Source organism: Nothobranchius furzeri, chromosome 3, assembly GCF_043380555.1.
Source record: "Nothobranchius furzeri strain GRZ-AD chromosome 3, NfurGRZ-RIMD1, whole genome shotgun sequence".
Taxonomy (NCBI): Eukaryota; Metazoa; Chordata; class Actinopteri; order Cyprinodontiformes; family Nothobranchiidae; genus Nothobranchius; species Nothobranchius furzeri.
In genome coordinates this window covers 52,602,665-52,628,478 of record NC_091743.1, presented here as the reverse complement: position 1 = coordinate 52,628,478, position 25,814 = coordinate 52,602,665, and the positions used below count along the sequence as shown (strand labels likewise).

The 25,814-nt window shown below is 43.6% G+C and overlaps 1 protein-coding gene across 5 annotated transcripts in view; it reads left to right on the top strand.

Annotated features, from left to right (window-relative positions):
* Positions 1-25,814, top strand: part of kif21b (kinesin family member 21B) — a 77,012-nt gene that overhangs the window by 41,203 nt on the left and 9,995 nt on the right. For 2 of the 5 annotated variants that reach the window (XM_015959529.3, XM_015959525.3), the window contains exons 11-32: positions 3,150-3,380; positions 3,915-4,038; positions 4,115-4,253; positions 4,326-4,514; positions 4,590-4,789; positions 4,862-4,969; positions 5,370-5,686; positions 5,874-6,054; positions 6,395-6,598; positions 6,688-6,789; positions 7,046-7,211; positions 7,549-7,609; positions 7,749-7,797; positions 8,264-8,508; positions 8,689-8,757; positions 8,859-8,969; positions 12,355-12,393; positions 16,949-17,085; positions 19,889-20,069; positions 20,233-20,397; positions 20,987-21,104; positions 21,217-21,387. In XM_015959529.3, the coding sequence (XP_015815015.3) occupies positions 3,150-3,380; positions 3,915-4,038; positions 4,115-4,253; positions 4,326-4,514; positions 4,590-4,789; positions 4,862-4,969; positions 5,370-5,686; positions 5,874-6,054; positions 6,395-6,598; positions 6,688-6,789; positions 7,046-7,211; positions 7,549-7,609; positions 7,749-7,797; positions 8,264-8,508; positions 8,689-8,757; positions 8,859-8,969; positions 12,355-12,393; positions 16,949-17,085; positions 19,889-20,069; positions 20,233-20,397; positions 20,987-21,104; positions 21,217-21,387 (3,307 nt within the window). The remainder of the gene's footprint in view (positions 1-3,149; positions 3,381-3,914; positions 4,039-4,114; positions 4,254-4,325; positions 4,515-4,589; positions 4,790-4,861; positions 4,970-5,369; positions 5,687-5,873; positions 6,055-6,394; positions 6,599-6,687; positions 6,790-7,045; positions 7,212-7,548; positions 7,610-7,748; positions 7,798-8,263; positions 8,509-8,688; positions 8,758-8,858; positions 8,970-12,354; positions 12,394-16,948; positions 17,086-19,888; positions 20,070-20,232; positions 20,398-20,986; positions 21,105-21,216; positions 21,388-25,814) is intronic. The other 3 variants (XM_015959530.3, XM_015959528.3, XM_015959527.3) reach the window with 2 other exon arrangements.

Here is a 25,814-nt window from a genome sequence, read left to right as displayed (position 1 = left end):
GCGGCTCTGCAATATCGCGTGGACATTGGGGGCAGACCCACTGGACTGACAGACCGGGGTGGTGGTCCCCTTATTTAAAAAGGGGGACCGCAGAGTGTGTTCCAGCTATAGGGGGATCACACTCCTGAGCCTTCCAGGTAAAGCCTATTCAGGGGTTCTGGAGAGGAGGGTCCGTCGGATTGTTGAACCTCAGATTCAGGAGGAGCAATGTGTTTTTCATCCTGGCCGTGGAACACTGGGCCAACTCTATACCCTTAGGGGGATCCTGGAGGGTGCGTGGGAACTTGCCCAACCAGTCTACATGTGTTCTGTGGATTTGGAGAAGGCGTTTGACCGCGTCCCTCGGGGGTCTTGTGGGGGGTACTCTGGGAGTAGGATTAGGGTGTCGTTGTACCGGTCTGTCGTGGTGAAGAGAGAGCTGAGTCAGAAGGCGAAGCTCTTGATTTACCGGTCGATTTACGTTCCTACCCTCACCTATGGTCATGAGCTTTGGGTAGTGACAGAAAGAATGAGATTGCGGATACAAGTGGCCGAAATGAGTTTTCTCCAAAGAGTGGCTGGGCTCTCCCTTAGAGATAGGGTGAGAAGCTCGGTCATCCGGGAGGGGCTCGGAGTAGACCCGCTGCTCCTTCACATTGAGAGGAGCCAGTTGAGGTGGCTCGGGCATCTGGTCAGGATGCCTCCTGGACGCCTCCCTGGTGAGATTTTCCAGGCACGTCCAACCTGGAGGAGACCTAAAGGTAGACCCAGGACACGGTGGAGGGACCATGTCTCTCACCTGGCCAGGGAACGCCTTGGGATTCCCCTGGAGGAGCTGGCCCGAGTGGCTGGGGAGAGGGAAGTCTGGGCCTCTCGCCTTAGGCTACTGCCCCCGCGACCCGACTCCGGATAAGTGGATGAAAACGGATGGATGGACGGACATAGGGCACCTTAATTAATCTAATTTAAATAACAATTATGATCTGGGTTATTATATAAAAATAAAATGAACTCATTATTTGCTCCTCCCTCACATTTTACTCCTGCACTGCTCCAAGTTTCAAATCCTGTCCTGTCTGTGCACCGCGCTTTCTGCATATTTTCTGGAAACTGGAAATTATTAAAAATGGACCTGGTCAGTTGGTCTCAACGCGATTGACAAAATTTTTTCAACGATGAGAACAGGACAAGGGGCTCCCGGATGCCCCTCTGGGACAGAGCCAGCTGGGTATATCATGGACTCCTGGATAAAGTGGAACCTGTTCTGCCTCCCTCAACTGTCTGTAGAGGATTCTGAAGATGTTTGGATATTCGTGGTGTTGGTGTCCGGATTCCTGCTGTTTGGCCTGAGCGGTTACCTGGCATACCGGATAATTAACGAGCTTTCGAGGAATATTGGCTCAATCCCGGAGCTCAGGGATCGATTACATCGCGCTGTGAACGCACAAACTCATATAATTGTCGAGATGAGTCGTAAGCTTGGAACTTTGGCTGAGATTCAGACTCTGGCACAGAAGGTGGATTCCATCAAGGAGTGAGTGGACAGATCAGCACAGATTGGGATAGATTAATTATGCCATTATTGGATCTAGAGGGGTTGAAGACCAACACTTAGGAGAGAGGAAATTATCTCTCTGTCCCCAAAACAATTCTTATCTGAATCTGGTGCCCTTGGAGCCTGTGAGGCTGAAGTGAAAACTACCCTCCAGAAGAAATGTGGAATGCTGCCGTCGCTATGGAAACTCTTTCTCCCTGTCCCTGCCTGGGCGGGACTTTGACCTGTGAAGGCCGTGGAACCGTATCTAGGAGTCAGTGTGCCCTCTAACCCATTAATCTCCCTCCCCTGTCCAGAGGGACGTGATGAGCGCTGCTCCATGCGGCTGCACGCACTGAAGTGAGGAGAGTCCCAACCCTACCTCCCCACCTAGTGGACACTTATGTTGTGTAATGTCTGAAGTCTGTGTGCATATCTGTCTGAGGTGTTTTTTGCATAGCAAAGCTACCCTCTCTGTTGAGGGTAACTCTGAAGTGCCTTTTTTTCCTCCACCTGACTCAATCCTCATGTAAACCCTCTGATCTCTATTAAGGTAGCGCAACTCGGGTTGCGAATGACCACAATCACCAATTCTTGTCATGTGTCTATGCCTATGTATGTATGTATATCTGATCTCAGAATTGTGTGTATTGAAACTCAAATTTCCCTCTGGGATTAATAAAGTATCTTTGAATTGAATTTAAATCAAGCACACCTCCCACACAGAGTTGCCAACTTAGCTATTTCTAATGTTTCAGACGTCCTTCTTGAATTTTTATTCCAAAAGCGCCTAGCGAACCACTTCTCAACATTTCTGGTGACCCTTAGCTACTTTCTGTAGGACTTTGTCATCAATATTCTGTGCAGGTTAGCAAAATACCCAGCCTGTGCTGGGTTCAGTATGATCACGTTACATCGACCGTCCAATCATAAACCTTTCACGGTGGATCTGACTTGCTTAAAAAACAGCCAAGATACAGCAGGACACATGTGAAGTGGATTTATATTTTACCAGGGCTGCAAACTCTCACGCGATGAGCATTCAGACACACATTTGACTGTCTTCATGTGCTCTCACACCACACTTCTTCCATCTGAGCGATACGTTGCATCGTGCTGCTGTACACACTCCCCTACAGCACTGCTGGACAGGACTAAATAATTATTATGCAGCAGGTTGTGGAAGTTCACTACAACATAGATGTTTTTATTTTTGTCTTTGGTTACAAATGGATTAGTTATATAGTGCTTTACTAGGCGCTCGGAGCTTTCCATTATTCACACACTCACACATCCACACATGGCTGATGTAATTAAAGATCCTCATTAATAATTGAAATATCAATTTCAGTCAAAATAATCGTGATTATCATTTTTGCCATAATTGAGCAGCCCTAATCACATATTATTAAAATGTATGTCAGTGTCATTGTAGGTTATTGTTTCTGTCTGACATACTTTTATCATCTAACAAAACTCCACATTTTACGCAGATGTTGCTTTTAAATGCTTTCATATTGCTTCTTTCATCACTTTGCTTTTAAATATTCAGCAAAATATGCTCAAATAAGAATTTAGAAATTTGGCCAGAGTTGCAAATACAAATCATTACGTTCTTATTTTCCTCTTTTGGTAGATCTAAACTCCTCCAGAGCGAAGCCATGAACGAGTCTCTGCGGCGTCAAGTGACTCGCCTTTCCTCCCGTTCCTCGTTCCCGACCTCTACTCTAAGCCCTGCCCCTGGCCACCCCCCAGGCTCGTCCCCCATTCCCATGTCCATGGAGGCCGAGATGACGGACGTGCTACGCCGCGCCAAGCTGGACATTGAGAGGCTAAAGAAGAAGGAGAGGAGACAGAGGAGAATGAGGTGAGGTGCCCTCATACGCTCCCCTTTGTATTAGTTTTACTTCCTGTTTTAAAACGACATCAGCATCAGTTATGACTTCAGACGTTTTGGTAGAAGTAGAAAGCTGTCAGCGCTGGACTGGACACTAAAAGGTTTTTAGTCTTCCAGCCACTGAGTCATGAGAGAGGAGTGCTGAAACTAACAGCCTGAATGTGGTCTAAAAGCATGTGAAAGGAGGACGATTAGAGATGAAAACTGTCAAATGAGCACGAAGGGGGAAATAAAACTGATAATAAAACATAAGACCCTAAGGGTAAGGATGGAAGCTGATGTACTAAAGTGGACTTTGCCAGTTGCTGTAGATGGCTGATTCTTGCCAGGAGCACGTCTCTTGGCAACACTTCCAGAGTGTTTCCTAATGCGTTTGTGGAGCGTGCAGCAGCGCTCTCCGGGGCCGTGTTCCTTCAGGGGCCAACTGGGTCATTGTTCCAGCTTAAGGAGGGTAAACACTGCTGCTGTAAAGTCTTGTCTTTTATGCACGTTTTATTTCTGCAGTCCAGAATTAGAGAAAGGTCTGAAGAAACGAGTGAAGCTGCACACTCAGGAGAACGGAGAGAGCAGGCGGAGTGGAGAAAACAGGCAGAATGGAGAGGTCGATTCGGATGACAATTACCCCGAGGTAAGTGCAATAAAGGCAATAAAGATTACAAAGGAACAAAACAAAGTTTAAATTATGAATGTGTCTCTTTGTGTAGGACATCATGTCTCCACTGCAGGAGGAGAGTGGCTGTGAGGAGGATGAGTGTGAGGATGAAGAGGAGGGCAGAGAGGAGGAGGATGACTTTGAGAGTGATGAGAGTCTGGTGGATTCAGACTCTGACTCTGATGAGAAAGGTGTGTTTTGTAGGGTTGCTGCACAGATTTGAATGAATTAACTGTTCCCTAATGACCTCTTCAACCCTTTAGCCAACTTCCAGGCAGATCTGGCGGACCTGACTTGTGAGATTGAGATCAAGCAGAAGCTGATAGATGAGCTGGAGAACAGCCAGCGACGGCTGCTCATGTTGAAGCTGCAGTATGAGGAGAAGCTCATCCTGCTGCAAAATAAGATCAGAGACACGCAGCTGGAGAGGGACCGCGTGCTGCAGAACCTCAGTAAGTGTTTCGGCTTATGTCAGTGAAAAGCATCTCAACAACAACGCTGTATGACGTTATAACGCCTCTATGCAGTGTCCATGGAAAACTACACAGAGGAGAAGGCCAACAAGATCCGGCAAGAGTACGAGAAGCGGCTAAAGGAAATGAACCGGGACCTGCTGAAGCTACAGGCGGCCCAGAAGGAGCACGCTCGCCTCCTCAAGAACCAGGGCAGGTACGAACGAGAGCTGAAGAAACTCCAGGGCGAGGTCAACGAGATGAAGAAGGCCAAGGTAAGAGGACGGCACTGCGAGCCGATCAGGAGATGAAAAGATATAATTGAATCTGGCTTAAACCGTTTTCAGGTGGCACTGATGAAGCAAATGAAGGAGGAGCAGCAGAGGAGAAGGATGGTGGAGGCGAAGAGAAACCGGGAGATCGCTCAGCTCAAGAAGGAGCAGCGACGACAAGAGGTCAGAGAGGTTTCTGATGGAGGCCTGTGAGTTTTAGGATGACTGCTCTGGGAGCAAAGTGTTTGAAGATGTTTTGCATTCATGTTTAAAGTTTTCCTTCAGTGTCACAAATAGAAAAAAAACTTTGATTACATGTAAAACAGCGTGAAGAGTTACTGTTTATGCACATAAAATGTAAATGCACAGACACACCTTTAACAGTGAAAAGCTATTTTTACACCTTGTTGTTTTGCACACACTCTCCTAAAGACTGCTTTTCTTCATTAATAATAAGCAGAAGCGCTTGATTCTGTCATGCTTTAGCATTCGTCTTAATTCTTTTATTTATTTATTTATTTATTTGAATTTTCAAATACGCTTTTTAAAAGTACAGAAACTAAAATGCGTCTTTCCACATCAGTACCAAATCCGAGCGCTGGAGTCTCAGAAGAGGCAGCAGGAGCTGGTGCTACGCAGGAAGACCCAGGAGGTGACTGCCCTGCGGCGTCTGACTAAACCCATGTCGGATCGTGTGGCCGGGCGAGTGGCCCGTTGGAACCAGACCCCGCCGGTGACGGACTCCGGAGCTGATTTATCAGCCAGCACCACAGCAAGCAGCTCTGAAGCTGAAGGTGTGAGGTCCGTGAGCGGGTTGGTGCGGCAGTGGAACAACAAGAGTAGTGCGTACGGGTACCTGGGAGAGAGCGATGGCAGCATGGATGGAACACGGGTCATCAGGTTAGAGGAGCTGATATGCACTGCACTGTTTGTACTATAAACATGTAAACATACGCTGATGCTGTATTAATTTAGACTACTGCACTGGTGTTTTCAGCAGGCAAAGGTTAGAGATTTTCTCTGCTTTTGTTCTGTTTCTGTGAGTAGGAGCATTCATCTCTTCACTATTTTGTTGCTCTCTTCCCAGCAGCAGGAGGAAGTTGCAGAGGAAGCCTGCGGGCCTGGGCGGCCCTGCAGCTGCCGGCAGACCCACCAGCTTCTCCAAGTCCCGTCAAAAATGGCAAACCCTGGAGCGTCGCGTTATGGACATCGCAATGCAGAGAATGACCATCTCTAATGTGGAAGCTGACATGGATCGCCTTATCAAGGTTCTATCTCCTAAAATAAAGCACCAGTTGACATCTGATCATGGTAGTTTTAAGTAAAATAGCAGCTCTTTTGGCTTGCTTTACCACAGTTTCTATGAAATAAAACCAAGTTTGAGGATCATCCTCTTTTTCTGACCAGACCGGGTTTGTTAAAATGTCCGAGGGAGAGCAGATATGCAATTGAGTGAAGCGGTTCTTGGATCGATGGCGCTTCACGCCTACTCAGTATGATGTCAAAGATATTTGTTGAAGTAATTGCAAAAGATGTAGTAATGTTTTCAGTCCATTTGCAAAAATATTTTAGCTGATTCTATATTTTTGTGTGTTTTTGATGAGTCAGAAGAGAGAAGAGCTGACAGCGCAGCAGGAGGCACTTTCACACAAGAGGCAGGTACTGATGGCAGATGGGGAGGGGCCAGAAGCAGAGGACCGCCTCCTTCAGGAAATAAATGAGGACATAGAGGTGCTGAATGCAAATATTGACTACATCAATGACAGTCTGTCTGACTGCCAGGCCACCATCGTGCAGATAGAGGAGACCAAAGTAAAAACACACATCGCTGTTTGTGTCAGCTCTCCATCTGAAGACACGATAAGACACTTTTAGTGACGTGGTGTTGTTGTCTTCACCAGGATGAGCTGGACTCGGTGGACACCTCAGTTGTGATCAGCTCTTGTTCTTTAGCTGAAGCTCGCCACTTGCTGGACCACTTCCTGAAGGCTTCTATTGACAAGGTGACACATGTTCCCAGAAATCAGAAAAAAATACACAAGATCAGAGAAAAGAGGATGTGTGGACCTGGTATATGCATCCGGAGACTGTTGATAGTATTACACTGCCACCTATTGGTGTATTTAAGTACCACAAGAAAACGTTTCCAAATCCTTCCAACGCATACATTTATGACACAGTAGTTTTAAATACCGTTACGTCCACGTATTTAAAGGTACAGGCCAGCATTTTGACATTGTTTTGTTGTTGTGTGCTCAGAGTGTGCAGGTGGCTCAGAAGGAGGCAAAGATCAGACTGCTGGAGGGCCAGCTGAGGCAGACGGACGTCATCGGCTCCTCTCACAATCACATGATCCTCGACGCGCTGCGAGAAAAGGCCGAATATAACCCTGAACTCCAGGCTCTCATACATAACGTCCAGCAAGGTGAGGGATGATTCTTCTTCTCTGGAGAGAGAACACAAGGAGGAAAAACAGAAGCAGTGAAATGCATACACTTTTGGTTTTTAGATTTTGTGGGGAAACAATTCTTGGAGGTTATATTAAAAATCTAAATTAGTAAAAAAGAAAAAAGAAATAAAAGTTTTTCCTAAATGAATAAATAAGGATTTGTAAATAAATATTCAGCACTTGAAATTAAATCTCAACAGTAAGCATGCCAGTTTTAAAAGGTTTAAACAATAAATTATTGTATATTATTTTTTACATCTACATTAAATCTGTGTTTGAATCGAACAAGAGGGCGTGTTTTATGTGTTTCCAGAAAATGGTTATGCCAGCACAGACGAGGAACCATCAGAGTATAGCCAGGCCTCCGACAGCAGGTGAGACTACACCCGCCTGTCATTATGAGCGTTTTTACAAGAGATGAAAACAAATAAAACCACTGACTATATTTACTTGTGTTTGTAATGTTGTTGATAATTGATAATAAAATGAAAACAATCTTTCCTGTTCCCTCAGTGTTTCTCAGATGAAGGAATCCAACAGTCAGGATGATTTCAAAGTAAAGGTAATGAATCTAAATAGTAGAAGAGTCAGGAGTGTAACCCATGTTTGCCTTCATGCTTTAGTTGTAGCAGATAATCTGCTGTTATTCATTTTAACCACAAGATGGCAGTAGAACCACAGATCTAAACTCTTTTTACACCAAGGCTTTCTGGGTGAAGAACATCTCATTTGACACAGATTCTTCTCATTATTTCACTTCCATTGTACTTTTTTTAAAATCACTTTATTTAAAATATTTAGTATTTATAAGTTTTATTCAGCTTTTCTTTGATTAAAGACGAGCTGACCTAGAATAATGTCCTAGAATTCCATCTGCGACGTTCGCCTTCCTCTTGACTCATTTCCCCACTGAAAGATGTTTTCAGGCTGTTTTTATTCAAACCATTTCTAGTCCTATCCCACTGTTCTCTTTCCTACCCTCTCTTCTCCTGTCTTTCTAACCATAAATGGTTGACGTTTTCACCCAGACGGAGCCTCGATTGTCGGGTCAGATGAAGGCGGTGTCGGCGGAGTACCTTGGTCCCCTCCTGGACCCGTCATCAGGCACCAAGCAGCAGCACATCACCAAGTCTCTGGCCTCGCTGACAGACATCCAGGAGGACGGTCTGAGTCTTATTACAAGAAGTCTGGGACTCGGCTTGCCCTTGCGAGATCCCTTTCTCAAGGATCGTGCATCTCGAACCATCAGCCTGCCTGTCAGGGGGCACACCTTGTAAGTCATCAACATGGGGATCACTGGGGTGAAATCCATGTTTTTGAATGAATTCATTAGAAACGTTCAACTGAACACCCTGCAGAGTGATACTTCCTGGGTTTGGGATGTTGTTTGATGCTTTTATTTTGATGATATCTGTTTGATTGTAGCTTTTTTGAATGTGTTTCTGTGTCTCAGCCCGAGGCAGTCCCGTGGTTACGACACGTCCCCTTTAACAAGAAGAAAATCATACGACCGCACCTACAGGTACGTGCAGCGCAAAAATCTGTGTCCTTTCCTTTTTCAGATCAGCTATTTGTCACAAATTAAATGAACTTATTTCTCGCCATCCTTCTGCTGTTCATCAGGCCCACTGACGGTTACACTCCACCCTCCTCCCCTCCTCTGAGAACCAGAAACGACCGCAATGTCTTCTCCAGGCTCACCAGCAACCAAACTCAAGGTTCTGCCCTGGACAAGTGAGTCACACACACATACACACGCACGCACGCACGCACACACACACACACACACACACACACACACACACACACACACACACACACACACACACACACACACACACACACACACACACACACACACACACACACACACACACACACACACACACACACACACACACACACACACACACACACAGCTCTCTTTGTCCCCACATTCTCATATACTCGGTTCCGTTGCATTTCACTTCATCTCCTTCTTTTCTTTTGTCTGTAAGGTTTGGTGGATCCAGTAAAGGTTAGGCCTTAGGAGAGAAAAGTGCAGATAAATCTCAGTCTGACTTTTATTTGGACACTTGTGGAGATTCAGCAGATGCTCTTTTTCCTTATAAAGGAGTGAACAGGTGGCAAATACGACGGATCGTGCAGGAAAACCTTCTGGTGTGATGTGCTGTCACACCAGTTTGGTGTGTCCCCCCCCAGTAAGACGATTTGCGGGGCAGTGATGGTATATATTTTGTCTACCAGCTTGTGCAATCTTCCAAAATTAAATCCTAACAGCTGCACAGAATGTAGTTAGCCATGGATGCTGCAGTGGCTCACCATATTTTTATCTGGTTAGCATAGATAAATGTAAGAGGATGCTGCTCAGACGGTAATTGTGTTATATTGCAACATTAAACTGAGGGATGATGTGAGAGAACGCTCAGACTGAAACGATCGTCCGTTTTTTTCCTGCTCACAATCAATTCCAGCTTCTGGCTCAGACAAATGTCAACAGTTAATTTCACCAAGCGTTTGCCTTCGCCCTAAAGTTTTATTTCTTCATTTCGCGTCTGTTATTAAGTCAGAGTGTTTTCCAGCTATATCGAGCCCTAATTGGAGCAGGATTGCTGTGAGGATTGAGTCGGAGTGTTGTGGGTGCGTACTGTACGTGCTAATAACCACATGCGTTGTGTGGGCCTGTGGTTCTTCATTATCTGGACCAGGGGTAGGTAAATGAGATAGCACTTGTCATGTTCTTCTGCAGCTGCTGTTGATGGTAGCCATTTTGAATTAACACAGTGTGGGAGGGTGTTTATGTTTGGGGCCTTTTTTAGAGTTGCCAAAGGAAACTGTTGTCGTAAAACATGGTGTAGAAACAAAGTGAGATGTTTATATTTCTTTTCATCTACAGTTGCTGGTAAATTAGTGTTTTTATTTTGCTAATTAAAGGAAGTAACGTCAGCTTTTTTGCTGTGTCACTGTACGAGAGACATATTTCTACTCTAGATTTATTTTTTAGCTCCTCTAAGTCCGAGACCATGGCCTTGAATCGGAAAAAGGTAGAATGCCTTCTCCAGGTCAGGGATGAGGTCCTGCCCAAAGTAGAGGAGTTTAAGTTTAAGACTTGTTCACGAGTGAGGAAAAGATGGAGCATGAGATTGATAGGTGGATTGGTGCTGCGTCTGCAGTGATGTGGGCATTGTACCGATCTGTCGTGGTGAAGAGAGAGCTCAGCCATAAGTCAAAGCTCTCGATTTACCGGTCGATCTACGTTCCTACCCTCACCTATGTTCACAAGCTTTGGGTAGTGATCAAAAGAATGAGATCGCAGATACAAGCGGCTGAAGGGAGTTTTCTCCGTAGGGTGGCTGGGCGCTTAGAGATGGGGTGAGAAGCTCGATCATTCAGGAGGGGCTCGAAGTAGATCCACTGCTCCTCTATGTCAAGAGCAGCCAGTTGAGGTGGCTCGGGTATCTGGTGAGGTTTTCCGGGCACATCCAACTGGGAAGAGACCCAAGGGAAGACCCAGGACACGCTGGAGGGACTATGTCTCTCGGCTGGCCAGGGAACACTTTGGAGATCCCCTGGAGGAGCTGGCCCAAGTGGCTGGGGCGAGGGATGCCTGGACCTCTATGCTTAGAGGCTGCTGCCCAATGGTGACCGGTGACCCAACTCCGGAAAACGGATGGATGGATTTATCATCTGGTAACTGAATTATTTATCCTGTTAGAGTTAAAACCTTTGATCTTTGTACATTTGTACATGTATATAAATGAATATATTTAAATACAAACTTCCTTTCTGATGACACGTTTTATGTGGCACTTTACATCTTTCCAAATAAAAAAGAAAACTCATTAAAAGGGAATGAGATGTTTTCGACTTTTCCTTTTGACTGATTCCCACGAGGCTAAAATCAAAGTTTTCTTGTTATCTGTTCAGTGAAGTTGCTTTGATTCCTATATTCTGTTATAAGCCACTTCTCAGAACAGTGTTTCATGGTGAGGATCTGTTTATTCTGACTGTAAATGATTAAAAATGGACTGATGGATTGAGCTGTTGTTCTTTCCGTAAGTATCACTGATCATTGTTTAATTTTATTCCCAGAGGACACAAACCTTTCAACCAGAGGGTGTAGATTTTTTTATAACTTTCTACTGGTTTGAATCAGTCAATGGTTTTAATGTGCTGTTGAGATTAAAAAGAATTAGCCTTTAAATAGTTGTAGATGTTTGGGTGTGGCATGGGTTTCTCCCCTTTGTAATTATCCTTTAATCAACTAAACTCTCCTCTTTCTTAACAATGTTTGCCATCCTTTGTCCCTTTTCTGTACTAATTCCCTGATTTGTTTCGTGAGAGTCACAGTGAGACAACGCTCAGAAATGTGAAAAACATCTCAGTTCTCTGACCTTTATGGAACGCTATTGGGCATTAGCGCCTACTCTTTGGCAGCCGCTCTTCTTCTATTAAGCCCGCTTGGTTTTCGCATCATTACTGATGACAGTTTCTTTCAGTGTAACATTTGAGAGGATTGACAATGCTGTCTTGTTTAATTGAACACAAGGAAAAAACAGGCAGCATGCAGTGTCACTTAGCTTAGCATTAGCTTGGTATTAGCTCAGCTTTAGTGTTTTCTTAGTTTAGGCATCAGAAGGGCTTAACATATGAAAAAAATGTATGTTAGGTTTTACTTTTACACAGTGTCAGACTCATTTTTGCTCATTATCAGTTCTTGCTTTACGCCAAGCTAAGCTAAACTAAACTAAACTAAGCTAAGCTAAGCTACGTTTAGTGACCTCCAGAATAATTATTTATACTTGCTCTCAAATGATTTACCTTTCAACCCTTAACATTTGTTCTAACACCACTGGAGACAAGTCCCTTAAATGCTCAGGTGTGGGTCAAACAACCTGTTCAGTGTTTCTAATTTTAAAAAGCAGCTCATTCATGACAAGACGGCTAAAATCACTGGACAAGCTTTATTGTTTGGCTGAGCTTTCCCTCCAGTTTGACATCCTTTCTGCTAGTTTCTCCTCCCCTTTTAACCCTTCTGTCTTTTCTCACCGTGGTTAACCCTTTCCTCTTCCCACCTCGACCCACCTTCTCCTTCCCCTCGCTCCTCTTCTGCCTCCAGGTCAGATGACAGCGACTCCTCGCTCTCCGAGGTGCTCAGGTAGAGGAATTGTGTCGCTCTCAGTATTTTTTTTCTTCATCTCCATATTGTTTGTTAACTCACATGGTGTCTTGTCTCCACGTATGGTCCACCCACCTCCTCCTCCTCTCCTTTTAGTTTGTCATGGGTGGGGTCAGTGTGCTGCATGTGTGAATCACAGACAGCTTGATTTTTTTATTTAATTTTTTGCATTTGGTTGTGTTTCTCTGTGGTCTAATGCAGGATTTGTTAGATGCACATCTTTTGTCGTAGGTTGTAGACGTGGTATGGCTTTAAAAGCAGCCTGTTTGGTGTGAGATCTCTTACCATACAAGGGAATAGGGAAAGCATTCGTGTAATAACTAGGGCAGCAATCCACCTCTGCAGCCATGCATTCTGCTTCTAACAAGCAGAACTCTCTCTAAATGGAGTGCAGCCCTACCTAAAACATCTGTGCTACACTTTGAAGTTGAATCATCTGCTGTGAAATGGGCCTATTTGTGTGGCAGAGGTTTAATTTGCATTATTAGTTTATCATTACAAGAATAACCTGGATGGCTGGATAATACTCTTATGGAGGCTTTCCTGCCAAGAATTAGATTAAATGATCCATATCATACAATACCATGGGTCTGTTTATATTTAACAGGGGAAATGGCATAGCTGCATCCATCTGAAGGTTTTTGTTTATCTTTTTATTAATCTTTACAAAAGCCAGCAAAATACTGATGACTGCTGTTTGTTTATAGTCAGTAATTTATTGAGATGTAACAATTTAGTTGTGATTTAAATATGAAGGTTATAGGAAGCTGCTGGTGAAATCTAAAACATAAAAATGATGCAGGAATTCCCTAAATGTGCTTTTGCTTGAGTAGCTAACCGGGATCAACCCCTCAAGTAGTGACTATACACACACTGCAGCCTGTGAATATTCTAGCTATGTCCATGAATAAGATCGGCCAGTTACAGACTAGGAGCTGGCCTGTGCGTCTGCTAACACAGGGCCATGTGCTGCTGTGAAGAACAGCGTGTGAACAGCAGCTGGAGACTCGATTCGCTGCACATTCTTCAGAACTTCTCTGGAGCTCTCACACATGGGAAGAATTAAAAAAGAGTTTCTACTCACCTAGTCTTCAAAACCTTCACCTAACTGGTTTATAGTTTCATTCACATGTCTTATTTAAAATATGTTTATTAAAAAAGCCAACTGGATTTATTTGAATAAAACCTTTAGCTTGCCTCAGTCTAGTTCATTGTTTCTGTAGGTCAGTGAACCTCAACTGACGGCCCGCAGGCCACATCCAGCCCGCCAGACCTTTCCACTCGGTCCCACAGCTCCTAAAGGTTGGTTTATGCTTGACGCGTCCGCGAGGTCCGCGCGGCGAAATTGCGTAATTTTAACAACCACGCCCCTCCACCGCACCTCCGCACGGCCCAAATTTCCGCACCGCGCACCTAGGAAATTTTCTAACCACGCGGACGGTCGGACGCGGAAAAACATGGCGGACCGGCAAGAACTAGTATGGCAGAGGTTCGTGAATACAGACATTTGTATGATTCAGCTCTCAGAGATCACCGTGATCAACATGTTGTTAATAATTCTTGGAGAGAAATAGCTCGCACTGTCGGAAAAGACGAGGACGCTGTTAAAAATGCTGAAATGCCATGTTGTAAACAACAGTAATTTCTACTTCTACTATGGTGTAGTGTTGGATGCATGCCGTAGAGCTCCATGCTGCCCCCTACAGTTTGGGAGAATATTGGCTCACCGCAGAGACAAGCCGCATGAACCATAAGTGCGGCGAGTTGTTCAAGCGCGTTCCATCCGCTAGCCGCATCACCAAGCGGAAAGTGAATGCGTCAAGCATAAACCAAGCTTAACACCCCCCAATTGTGGGACTTTAAAGTTTAGCAGCAAAATTCATGTCCCAAATATCAATAATTGTTTACGTTTTTCAAACACAACTAAAACTACAATCAAAACAGTTCAGATGGAAAACAAGCCATTTTAAATGTTATTAATTTAAGATACAATAATACTTTAACTTTATTTTAGAAGATCATCTGGCCCTCACTGTGTCTGCTGGAAAGCACTCCAGCCCTTGAACAAATTTAGTTCAGGACCCCTGTTATAGAACATTTATCATTTGGAATAAAAAATAAACTGGGAAAAATATGTGACCGGTTTTGTTAATGCAGAAAATGTTTTATACTGAAAAAAATGATGCAAACTGATTTTTAGATGGTTAATTTTAGTTTAGTTCTAACAGGCACAAACACATTCACAGAAATAGATGCATCTCATGGAGGACTTTTTAGTTGTTTTTAATTTTCTGCATACTTCGGAGAGCACACGCCGATCTCCCTCCATGTTCTCATTAGATCTGCTCTTTTAGACCCTAACCCTGCAACATCCATCAGCAGCTGTTAACACAGCAGCCGATGATGAGTTGTCCTCGGACGCCGATAAAACTAGAACAATATCTGGCATTTGTAGGGTCACACCTTTGTAGGATATGGAGTGCTGCAGGTAAAAAATATATACAAAAATATGAGAAAGTATCCAAAACAATGAAAGTTTTTCTCAATAACTAGTTCAGTTAAAAAAATATGAACACATATAAAGTTTGTATTTGTTTTATTTATAATATAATAATGTATTTGAGACACAATTCCAGTTAATTTTTATTCAAAACTAATAAAAAAACGATGAAACTAGTTATGCAACATTATTAGATTTACAGATTAATATGATGTATTTATTTAATACTCTATCCACAACTCTTGGTTTCTCTTTATTTAATGCCCTCTTCTTTCTTCTGCTTTTATTGTACTCAAGGATTGTCTTTACCCAAATTGGAAAAATGCCCAGCTCTCATCTAACTCTTGATGTGCCAAGAAAAAAAGTTTTATCCTAAAAAAAAACCCTCAGGTTTTTAGTCTGGAATGGTTTAAATAAAAATGGAAATTCAATTTAAAGTGAAAGGCAGAATGAAGGTCAGGCTGCCTGTGATACTCAGCTCCCTTCAAACGCCTGCTATCACACTCTGATTTAACATCTCTGCAGAAACTGAAAACCTGACTGTGTTATGGACTTGTAAAGTTTCTCTGCTTCACCTAAATGTGCCACTCCGGCTCAGGAGCCCCAGTTTGAGGAGCTGCTGAGCATCATCTTCCTCCTGAGTTCCAGGAAAGCACACTGTTTGCTGCATGTGGTGATGATGACATCCTGAGATGCTGGGCTGAGTTTTATTGCCCATGAAGTTAGTTTTCCAGCTGTGGCTTTTGTTAATAGTCGCTTGTTGTGAGCTTGTTTTGTGTCAATCACTTGTTTTTGTACGATGTGCTTATTTTTTTTTGGTTGAAACTTGGCAAACCATGCATGCTACACTTTTCACTGGCTGGAGAATGAGACAGTCGTGTTTTAGCTGACATTAACACTCGAAACAATGTAAAATGAAAATGTAAAGGTTGGTTCTTGATTTGGAGTGTGTGTGTGTGTGTGTGTGTGTGTGTGTGTGTGTGTGTGTTTCAGTTGGCACACACAAGGAGCTTGTTGCCATTTCTGACAAACACCGTTCTGTTTTTTGCTCCCACTGTGCAGAAACTAATCTGTTCTGATTTTAGTGTGCAGTCACAGTTTTCTTTGACTTCCTCACAACGTCTTGGAGCTCTCTGTGTCTTTTGCACTTTTCCCTCTCACTTCTCTCTCTCTCTCTCTCTCTCTCTCTCTCTCTCTCTCTCTCTCTCTCTCTCTCTCTCTCTCTCTCTCTCTCTCTCACTCACACACACACACTCACACACACACACACACACACACACACACACACACACACACACACACACACACACATGCACACCAACGTGCACTACCTGTGAAGCCCACTGGGGACCAATTCTTTTCCACAGCTCCCCCTTTTTTCTTGCCTTCTCTATCTCTTTGCTCTGTCTCACGCTGCTGACTGCACTCTAGGCGTTTTGGGACCTGGGCCTGTCAGAGGGACATAGATTGGGAGTGTGTGCTTATTTTATGTGCGTGTGTGTGTGTGAAAGCAGTGGTCCAGCTTGAAAGATTGACTGTGCGTAATAAAGAAGCATCTGTGTGTGTGTGTGTGTGTGTGTGTGTGTGTGTTAGAAAGAAAGAGACAACTGAAATGGGGAAGCAGCTCTTACTGTTGTAGTGAGATAATTGGGCTCCTCTGCAACAAGAAAGAGAGAGGGAGAGATGGAAGAGCCGGGTTTAACCCAGGAAGAATGTGTATCATCTTGTGTTACTGATAGTGTGTGGACATGAATCTACCGAATAATGTGTTAAACAAGTGGTACTTAACGGCATGGCCTAGGTAGAGTAGGTTTCACTAATTCAGAGCTGCAGTTCAAGTGTGTTTTCTTCTGTGAAGATGCAAAGGTTTGTATGAATCTATGTTTTCTTCTGTAATTAAGACCACATTTGCATTTTCTGTGTGCATGCTCACAATCAGCTTGTTTTCTTGCTTTGCATCCACTCTAGACAGAAATCACCCTCGCTGATTTACACTGTGTAGTGCCTGACACTATCTGTGTTTGTGAACTATAGGGGTGTGATCAATCCCATCGGTGGTGTGAAGGGGGGTCGGACCGCACCTCTGCAGTGCATCTCGGTTGCCGAAGGCCACTCGAAGCCAGTTCTGTGTGTGGATGCTACTGATGAGCTGCTGTTTACTGGATCTAAAGGTAGACACACAGCTGGATGAAATGTTGGACCTGATATTAAAAGAAAATTTACCATCTTAAATCTGCTGTAACAGGAGGAAAGTGCATGCTGAGGTGTGCTGATTATTAATGCATTGACTATTGACTTAAACCAACAAAGTTATTAATTTATCATGGCAATACTAATTAAAATTATTTTTAATAGCACCAGAATACAGGCCATTTTACCATTACAACAGAATCGCAAAAAAACAAACAAAAAATAACCCAAATCCAATTTATATCCGGTCCAGATTCAAGCCAGTTGAATGCAGGCAGTATAATACAACTCTAATTTGAATTAGATTTGATTATAAAATGCCTGTTAGTTTAAGTAGACCTTAATAAACCAGCAGATTACATCAAACCTTCATGTTCACCACAGTGAGCAAGCACAATGAAATGGGTGAAAGTGGGAGGGAAAACACTCGTAGAACCTGAACCAGGCTCAGAATAGATGATCCTTTTCTTGGCCTTCTGAGGTGTGAAAGACAAAATGAAAACAGTTGGACCTGTTGTCCTTTCTATTGAAGAAAAACAGAGGATGTAAAAGTTGATGGCAGTTATAACTAAATACAAACATGGAGGGTAAAGACAGCAACGTGAGAATATGTGGGTAGTATGTCTGCTAGCCTTGTAATCAGGCCTTTCCACCATACAGGTAGGCCTTGAGTAACGTCTGCGAAGCATCCTATGCAGCAATTAGCCGTCAGTATAGTGCAGGGGTCGGCAACCTGTTCCCATCAAAGAGCCATTATTACCCGTTTCCCACAGTAAAGAAAACACTGGGAGCCACAGCAGCCGTGGCGTTGTGGGCGGGGCCTACCCTCAGACAGCAGAGAGCTACTTTAACCAATCACAACAGGTGACAGCAGCCAATACCGGTCGCTCGTGTACTTCAGTTATCTTTCATAAGAAGATAATCAATAAAACGATTTATATAAAGTGGATCCAGAAGTTGTAGCCCATCTCTGCCTACAGTATTTTGATATTTTTCACCCTGTTGGTGGTTTTACTGAGCAGGTGCCACTTTTGTCATACGTTTCTTTTTAAAACATGTTTAGACTGTTCAGAATACAAATCCAGGCTCTGTTACGTTTGATTGTTGTAATTAAACTTTTAGGTGGGGAAGGTCAGAAAAGGATCCGATCAGTTTGTTTTTCCCTCATTTACAGTGACGGAGATAACGGCGCAGTGCGCCTGGCTCTGTTGTTAATCAAGTTAAATTATATCTCTTTGCAACAATTTTCACAAGAAAACAGAACAGTTAAAAGCAGGGCTTGTGTTGACGGATAGTTCCCGTATTTGACCGTTTATTTTGACGGAGAAAGAATAGAAAGAATTACCCCGACGCATGCAGACAAACTGACATTATATTCGTTACGCACATCGCAGATGTAGCTAAATCACTCAAGAAAAGATTCCCATCTGAACATCTGAGCTGGACACTGCTCAGCGCAGCTCACTGTCAGCGTGTACTTACGGTCCACAGCGAGCTGAAGATGTGGAGAGGGGCTTGGAGCGCCTCGCAGAACCAGAGATTCCTCCAACTGAAGTGAGACTTGTCACTTAGAAAATGTTCCCTGATTATGGAACTTTGGCTGAATAGTGCTTGTTCCTGTCTCCAATGTGGCGACACATCCAGGAGCCATCTGAGGAGAATCCCAGAATCTCACATCCTCTTCAGTTCGGAAAGCGCCTATGACCCGTCAACCCGGTCTCACAGTAAGACCGGGTTGGAACTGTTCAGGTTTACGCAGACAATCTTTACATTTAGAATTGGCATACAGATGTAAAATTAATGCAGTAAAATATAAAGCATTTTATTTAAATATCCATTCATTATTTTACAAGCACAGAGAGCCGCATCAGATGGATGGAAGAGCCGCATGCGGCTCCAGAGCCGCAGGTTGCCGACCCCCGGTATAGTGGATGGGTGCATTTCCACTGGCAGATTTCCGATGGAACAACTAGATTTCGCGATAACGCTGCGATAATGCTGTATGTACTTTGGAAGTGGCTGCCCTAAGTGTTCCAAATTAATTTAGTTTTAAAATTTGCAAATATTGTCAGGCATCCTATTGCCAGATTATTAATGACACACACCTCTAATCCCTAAAGTCTTGGACCCACTTGTTGTCTGAACTAACTGGATCCATCAGGCTTCATACCTGCACATAAAAGCAAGCGCTGCTTTCTGTAATCCTAAAATGTGTTACAAATTGTGAGTCATGTCACAATCTTTTCAGTCTGTTTGCAAATAAGAATCATTTTTCAGATCGTATATTTTGGACCGATTGTGTGGACTTTCCTTTGTAAGTAATTAAGTCTGAGTTTCTGTGAGCAGAATGATGTAATCGGCTGGTTTATCAAGGTCTACTTAAACTAACAGGCAAAGTCTGCGTAGACTCTCAGGGTGCTGAAGTGGATGACAGTTAAAACGTAGCTGCAGCAGGCCCTCACCTTCTGACTTGACCTGAACTGGCTAAATAAACTCATTCCAGTGTCCAGGACGTGTTATCCATGCAACTTGTTAATTGTGCTCAAAGCTGCCATCACGTTTCCTTTCGACATCATTAATATTTGTCACAGAACAAGTGATGGAAGAGACACTGAAATCCAGTCTGAGAGGCCAGTTCCTCCAGACGGAGAAGCTGTTTGTTTAAACAGTAGAAGTCAAATCAAACCAATTCTTAGATTTTTGCTATAAGTTTGTCCCACTTTTGTTTTATTACTCATTAGTTTGCAGTTTAAACTTCTGTCCATCTTTCCTGCTTTGATCCAGATCGTACCTGTAAGATGTGGAATCTGGTAACTGGTCAGGAGATCGCCACCCTCAAAGGTCACCCAAACAACGTGGTGTCAGCCAAATACTGCCCCTCCTCTGGTCTGGTCTTCTCAGTCTCCACCTCCTACATCAAGGTGTGGGACATCCGAGACTCAGCTAAATGTATCCGCACTCTCACGTAAGTCTTTTAGATTAACCAAAATCGATTAAAAAATATTCAGCCGTGTGCTTTAAGTGGAAGTAAAGTGGCAACTTGAACTGGTTACATCTTCATAAGGTTATGACCATCTTCTTGACTCATCTTCTCTCTGACATGATTTGTCCTCTCTTGACCCCGATAGGTCATCAGGACAAGTGATTTCGGGGGACGCATGTGCTGGTACGACCACCCGTACGATCACCTTTGCTCAGGGCGAATGCCAGATCAACCAGATCTCTCTGAACCCGTCAGGATCCGTGCTGTATGCAGCAGCTGGAAACATTGTTCGAATGTTTGACCTAAACAGGTCAGAGTATAAATCGCTCTTCTTGTTTGGTGTCTGATCCAAGTGTTGAGTCAGTCATTTGTGTGTTTAAATATTTATCACTTTTTCACTCATTTGAATGTTTAGTCGTCACATTCATGAACATTTTATGTGTTAAAATCTTAGAGAAGGGATTTAAGTCTGTTAACAGGCAGAGCGGAAACTCTGGATCAGTCAGATAAAACGGGACAATGTTTCCCACAAAGATCCAGTTTGTGCATCTTGTGGTAACATCATATTCCCTTAAGCTTTTTATTTTTCTTCTAAAGGAAATGATAAACAGATTGGACCAGGGAGTTTACACTGAGGGGCTCCAAACTGTTTAATGATGCGTGAGAATCTGCCCGAAGAATGAAAAATGAATGCATTAAACATTTCTGCATCCTCTGCCGGTGGCATCTGTGTTTCTCAGTAGTTTTAGTTAACTCAAGAGAGGACTTCATCTAGTTACATATGCCTTTTGAAAATCAGATCTTTGCAGGTAACACACTTCTCTGACCTTTGCTTCACCTGCTGCTGTGGGCGCTCACTGCATGTGTGTGTGTGTGTGTGTGTGTGTGTGTGATTCTAGGATGCAAGCAACAGGCAAGTTGTCAGGCCACATTGGTCCTGTCATGTGTCTGACAGTGGGACAGTCTCTACTGGGCAAAGATCAAGTCATCACTGGCTCCAAAGACCATTATGTCAAGGTAACACACACACACACACACACACACGCACGCACGCACATATGTTTTATGTCAGTGAAATATCACCAACATCATAAATAATTTCTTATCTTCCTGTCCTTTTTTCCCTGAGGTGTTTGACGTTGCAGAGGGAACTCTGGGTAATATAGGTCCAGCTCATAACTTCGAGCCTCCGCACTACGATGGCATTGAATGCTTGGCCGTGCAGGGAGACGTGCTGTTCAGCGGCTCGAGAGACAACGGCATCAAGAAATGGGAGCTGGAGCAGCAGGAGCTCACGCAGGTGAGGGTGGTCGATCTCTTTTAGGGTTAAAAACAAGTTTTTATCAGAATGTTTTGAAATCGTTGAAACAGAACGATGCATACTGCTGATGGATCATTTCCTGCACACAGTGTGAGGTCATCTGGGTTAAGAGACCAGGAAGGGGAATGGTTTGTAAAGCTCAAATATCAAAGGTTAAAAAACACCCTCATCACTTTATGAGGGATGAGCTGCAGACCAAACATTGCACCAACCTAGAGGCTATTGTCCTCCCGACACCCGTCAGTTGCAGGGGAAACCAGGTATTATTTTTCCAGAGGAACTGAAGTGGTGCTTTTGTAGATAATCGCAGTAAAATCCTTGTCAGTGATGATGGTGAGTTTAAAGAAGTGTCATTTTGTCCCATGAGGTGGATTGTGGATGAATTTTTGATTTGTAAGAAATTGGCCAACCTTAGAGCTGCAACGGCAATGTAGGAAAACAAATGAGCATTTTTTTTATGCTTCTTAACAATCTTTTAACATAGTATAGCTATAAATATATTGTGGACATAAAATTACTTTGTTGCATTTGTCTAAAAAACTCTGCCAATAGCACATTTTGGACCGAAATCAACTACTGGACGGTCCTGTTGTCTTTTTCGCAAAACCGCCGCACTTCCTTTGGTCCTCCTGTCATTACCCACTTGCGTATTTAGCAGCAGAACACCACTGGTGTGAGAGGTTCTTGGCTCAATAACATCAGAGAAGGAGAAACAGCCAAACAGCCAGCTGCTACCACTTCAACTTTAGGACAAACCAGAGTCCCAAAAAGGAAAACACCATCTGAAGTGACAAAAGATGCTTGGAGCTAGAAAATGGCGACTGGTGTTTAGCGCTGTAATCTTGACTAACAAAGCTTAACCTAGATTTTCCATAATAAGGCCTTAAAAATAACCAGGGTGCAAAGCTTTTTAAAGGTCTTAACATATCACAGACCCAATAAGCAAGATTGTTTCATTTTATTTGCCAGTCTGAGAATTTCATTTGCGTGCTGCACGTTTGCATATGAGACTGGCTGAACAGAACCACTAACATTAATTCAGGTGTGTGTGGGGGCTATTTTCAGGTGTGCACATCAACCGCCTCAGCTAGTGAGCTTGTGATCCACGGAGAAGTGCAGGTTGTTAGAAAATACACGCACTTGCATTCTCTGCAGAGCGATTGTCTTGATGTTTGTGCTATTTTTCAGCACTTTCAGTTCCAAGTTCAAAGTGACCTGAAAACGATCTTAAAAAGTTTTAAATTCAACTTCATTAAACCTGCAAAACCTGAAAATGGCTTCAACTTAGTCTAAGTTAGAGCCATTTTAGTGTTTGCTAATGATTACAAGCCATGGCAGCCATATTGAATTGGGTCAACTTCAAAATTCTGCAGATTTGCATCTTCTGAAAACCTTCGGAGAGTGTTGCTAAAGTCCATCCAGTGGTTCATGAGATTTCTTTGCCACCAATACAGATAAATGAACAACATTTCAGTGGTGAGCAACAATGAGAAATGGGTTCAAATGAAAAATATTCAATAATAGATACCTAAACTCTTTTAAAACCAAATCTTACTGGTGTTGATTTACCTTGTCCACAAAGGTTTGATGTCTGTCAGCATTTAGCCTCCTAAGTGTTAGCGTTATATTTCTCTATTGTTTGCTCATATGATGAACAAATCACAGACTGCTGCAGGCGGATCCACTGAATTATTACTACTATTGATATTAGCGCTACAGTGAGGTCCCATTTTGGTTTGTCAGAGCAAAAAATGCTGAATTCAGCTGAACCCTGTGTCAGGCAAAATCAATAAAACTAAATCAAATGGTAATTCAGGTGGACCAACTAATCAAAGTTTATTTGATAAGAGAAAATTAAAATGTAAACAATCCAGAGGAATGACTCACATTTTTCTGGGAAATTGCCCAAATTAGATGAATAGTTTTGGGTTGCATCCAGGTCAGGGAGGACTTTTCAGCTCCCACGCTGGTGGAGACGGTGTTTTCTCCTCATCCTAAAGTGTGTCGGTGATGACAATGAAAGGTTGGGCTGTTGGTTGTCTGCTCGGCTGGTGGGCAGCTTCCTGCCACCCTCCTGTCTTCTTTACCCAGGATGCTCGCTGTGTGGAGGGAGTCAGCAGTGTGTGGTTGTTGTGTGTAATGACTTAGGAAAGCACCGTGTCAACAGCAGAGTATAGAGCCCAGTCACACCTCTGTGTGTGTGTGTGTGTGTTGTGTGTGTGTGTTGTGTACACTGTGGTGTCTCCTGTGCATCCTCAGCTGCTTGCATATGTTAATAATGCATTATACCACAGCTCGTGGGTGGATGTGCTGCACTCATTTGCATGCACAGTATTCTCTCACTTAGTTTCACATAACTTCTGCTCAGCCTTTTGTTTATATGGGAACAGACGAAACCAGAGCACGAGACGTAATTATTTGTTTCCAAAGCTGGAATGAAATCAGCTCATCTTGGCGGTGGACTGCAGCGTATGACCGTAACCACGTTTGTGAAGCAGGCAGCACAATCCATCGTACTGCCTCTCCAACTCAGTGGGCTCTGTGTAATTGTGTAATGGGATCAAATTGTGGCTTTGGGTGTAATAGAATATATTACTCTGGAACTCTTCAGGATTACAGCTGGGGCCACGGCTCTGACCAACACGATAAAATTCAACCCCACTCACGTTCTTGCTTTAGGGAAATGAGAAGTAATATTCTCAAAATTACTGCACATGGTAGTTTAGTCATTCCTGCTTGATGAGTATCATCATAGAACAGTTCCATATGGGGCAGATTTCCTGCTGATGCCTATGCCCCCCCATTTATTTAGAATGCCTTTGTAAGGTTTTGCATAAATGTTCTGCATCAGATTTAACACATGTGAAAAAGTAAGCATTAAAAACAAGACATAAATAAGATTTGTTACAGAAATAGTTTAAGTATCACCGAGTGACTCAAGTATGCAAACCACCATGTGCAACCACAGCGATTGGCCAATCTTTGGCAAATGTGTTTATTTTTTTTCAGATTAGGCAGTTGTTTTTTAGTAGCCATAGAACAACCATAGAAAATTATCTGAAGGTGGACTTTACATGACAAACGTTAAAACGACTCTCACACACAGCAGGATATGTTTGGTGTGTGTGTGTGTGTGTGTGTGTGTGTGTGTGTGTGTGTGTGTGTGTGTGTGTGCAGCTGAAATGCTGCATAGTAATTGCTTATTCACTTTATATTGCAGCACTTCTGCCTACTATAAATCTCAATTAGCCATTGTTTTTGCTAAGATCATAAAATGCATTTTTATTTTTAAAAGTATATTACTTTTTCTAAAGCAATCAGAAGGCACCTGCCGGACTGAAAACGAAAATAATTGCTTAAAAATGACTTATTTTCCCCTGTTGAAATGTTTCAATAATGACATTTTTTGCTTTTGGATGAAGAAATTCAGACTGAATCATCTGAAGAGCTACTGGTTTATGCAGTCCTCAAAATAAACAACACTTGCAGCAACATTTTTGGCTATTTTATAATGCTTCTGTTAGAAAGTAAAAATGTTTCCAATTACCTTCATGTTCAGCTTTATATGTATAGTGTAGTCGCATGGCTAAAAGGTCAAGCAAAGCGCTGTTGGCCATCATAATAGCACATTAATACACATGAAAACACATGGTTCGAAGGATCTTTCATGGAGGTTAAAACGAAGAGTCTGAGTACCCGGCCCGGAGGGTTACCGGGGTCCCACCCTGGAGCCAGGCCTGGGGTTGGGGCCCGTGAGCGAGCGCCTGGTGGCCGGGCTTTCGCCCATGAGGCCCGGCCGGGCCCAGCCCGAACCGGATACATGGGCTCGTCCAACTGTGGACCCACCACCCGCAGGAGGAACATGAAGGGTCCGGTGCAATGCGAATCGGGTGGCAGACCAAGGCGGGAGCCTTGGCGGTCCAATCCCCGGACAAGAAAACTAGTTTTTGGGACATGGAACGTCACCTCGCTGGCGGGGAAGGAGCCGGAGCTTGTGGCAGAGGTTGAGCGGTACCGGCTAGATATAGTCGGACTCACTTCGACACATAGCATTGGCTCTGGAACCCGAGACCTGGAGAGGGGTTGGACACTCTACTTTGCTGGAGTTGCTCCGGGTGAGAGGCGGAGGGCTGGGGTTGGCTTTTTGTTAGCCCCGAGACTCTCTGCCTGTGTGTTGGGGTTTACCCCGGGGGACAAGAGGGTAGCTTCCTTGCGCCTTCGGGTCGGGGAACGGGTCCTGACTGTTGTTTGTGCTTATAGGCCAAATATCAGTTCAGAGTACCCACCCTTTTTGGAGTCCCTGGGACGAGTGCTAGACAGTGCTCCATCAGGGGACTCCATTGTCCTGCTGGGGGACTTCAATGCTCACGTGGGCAATGACAGCTTGACCTGGAGGGGTGTGATTG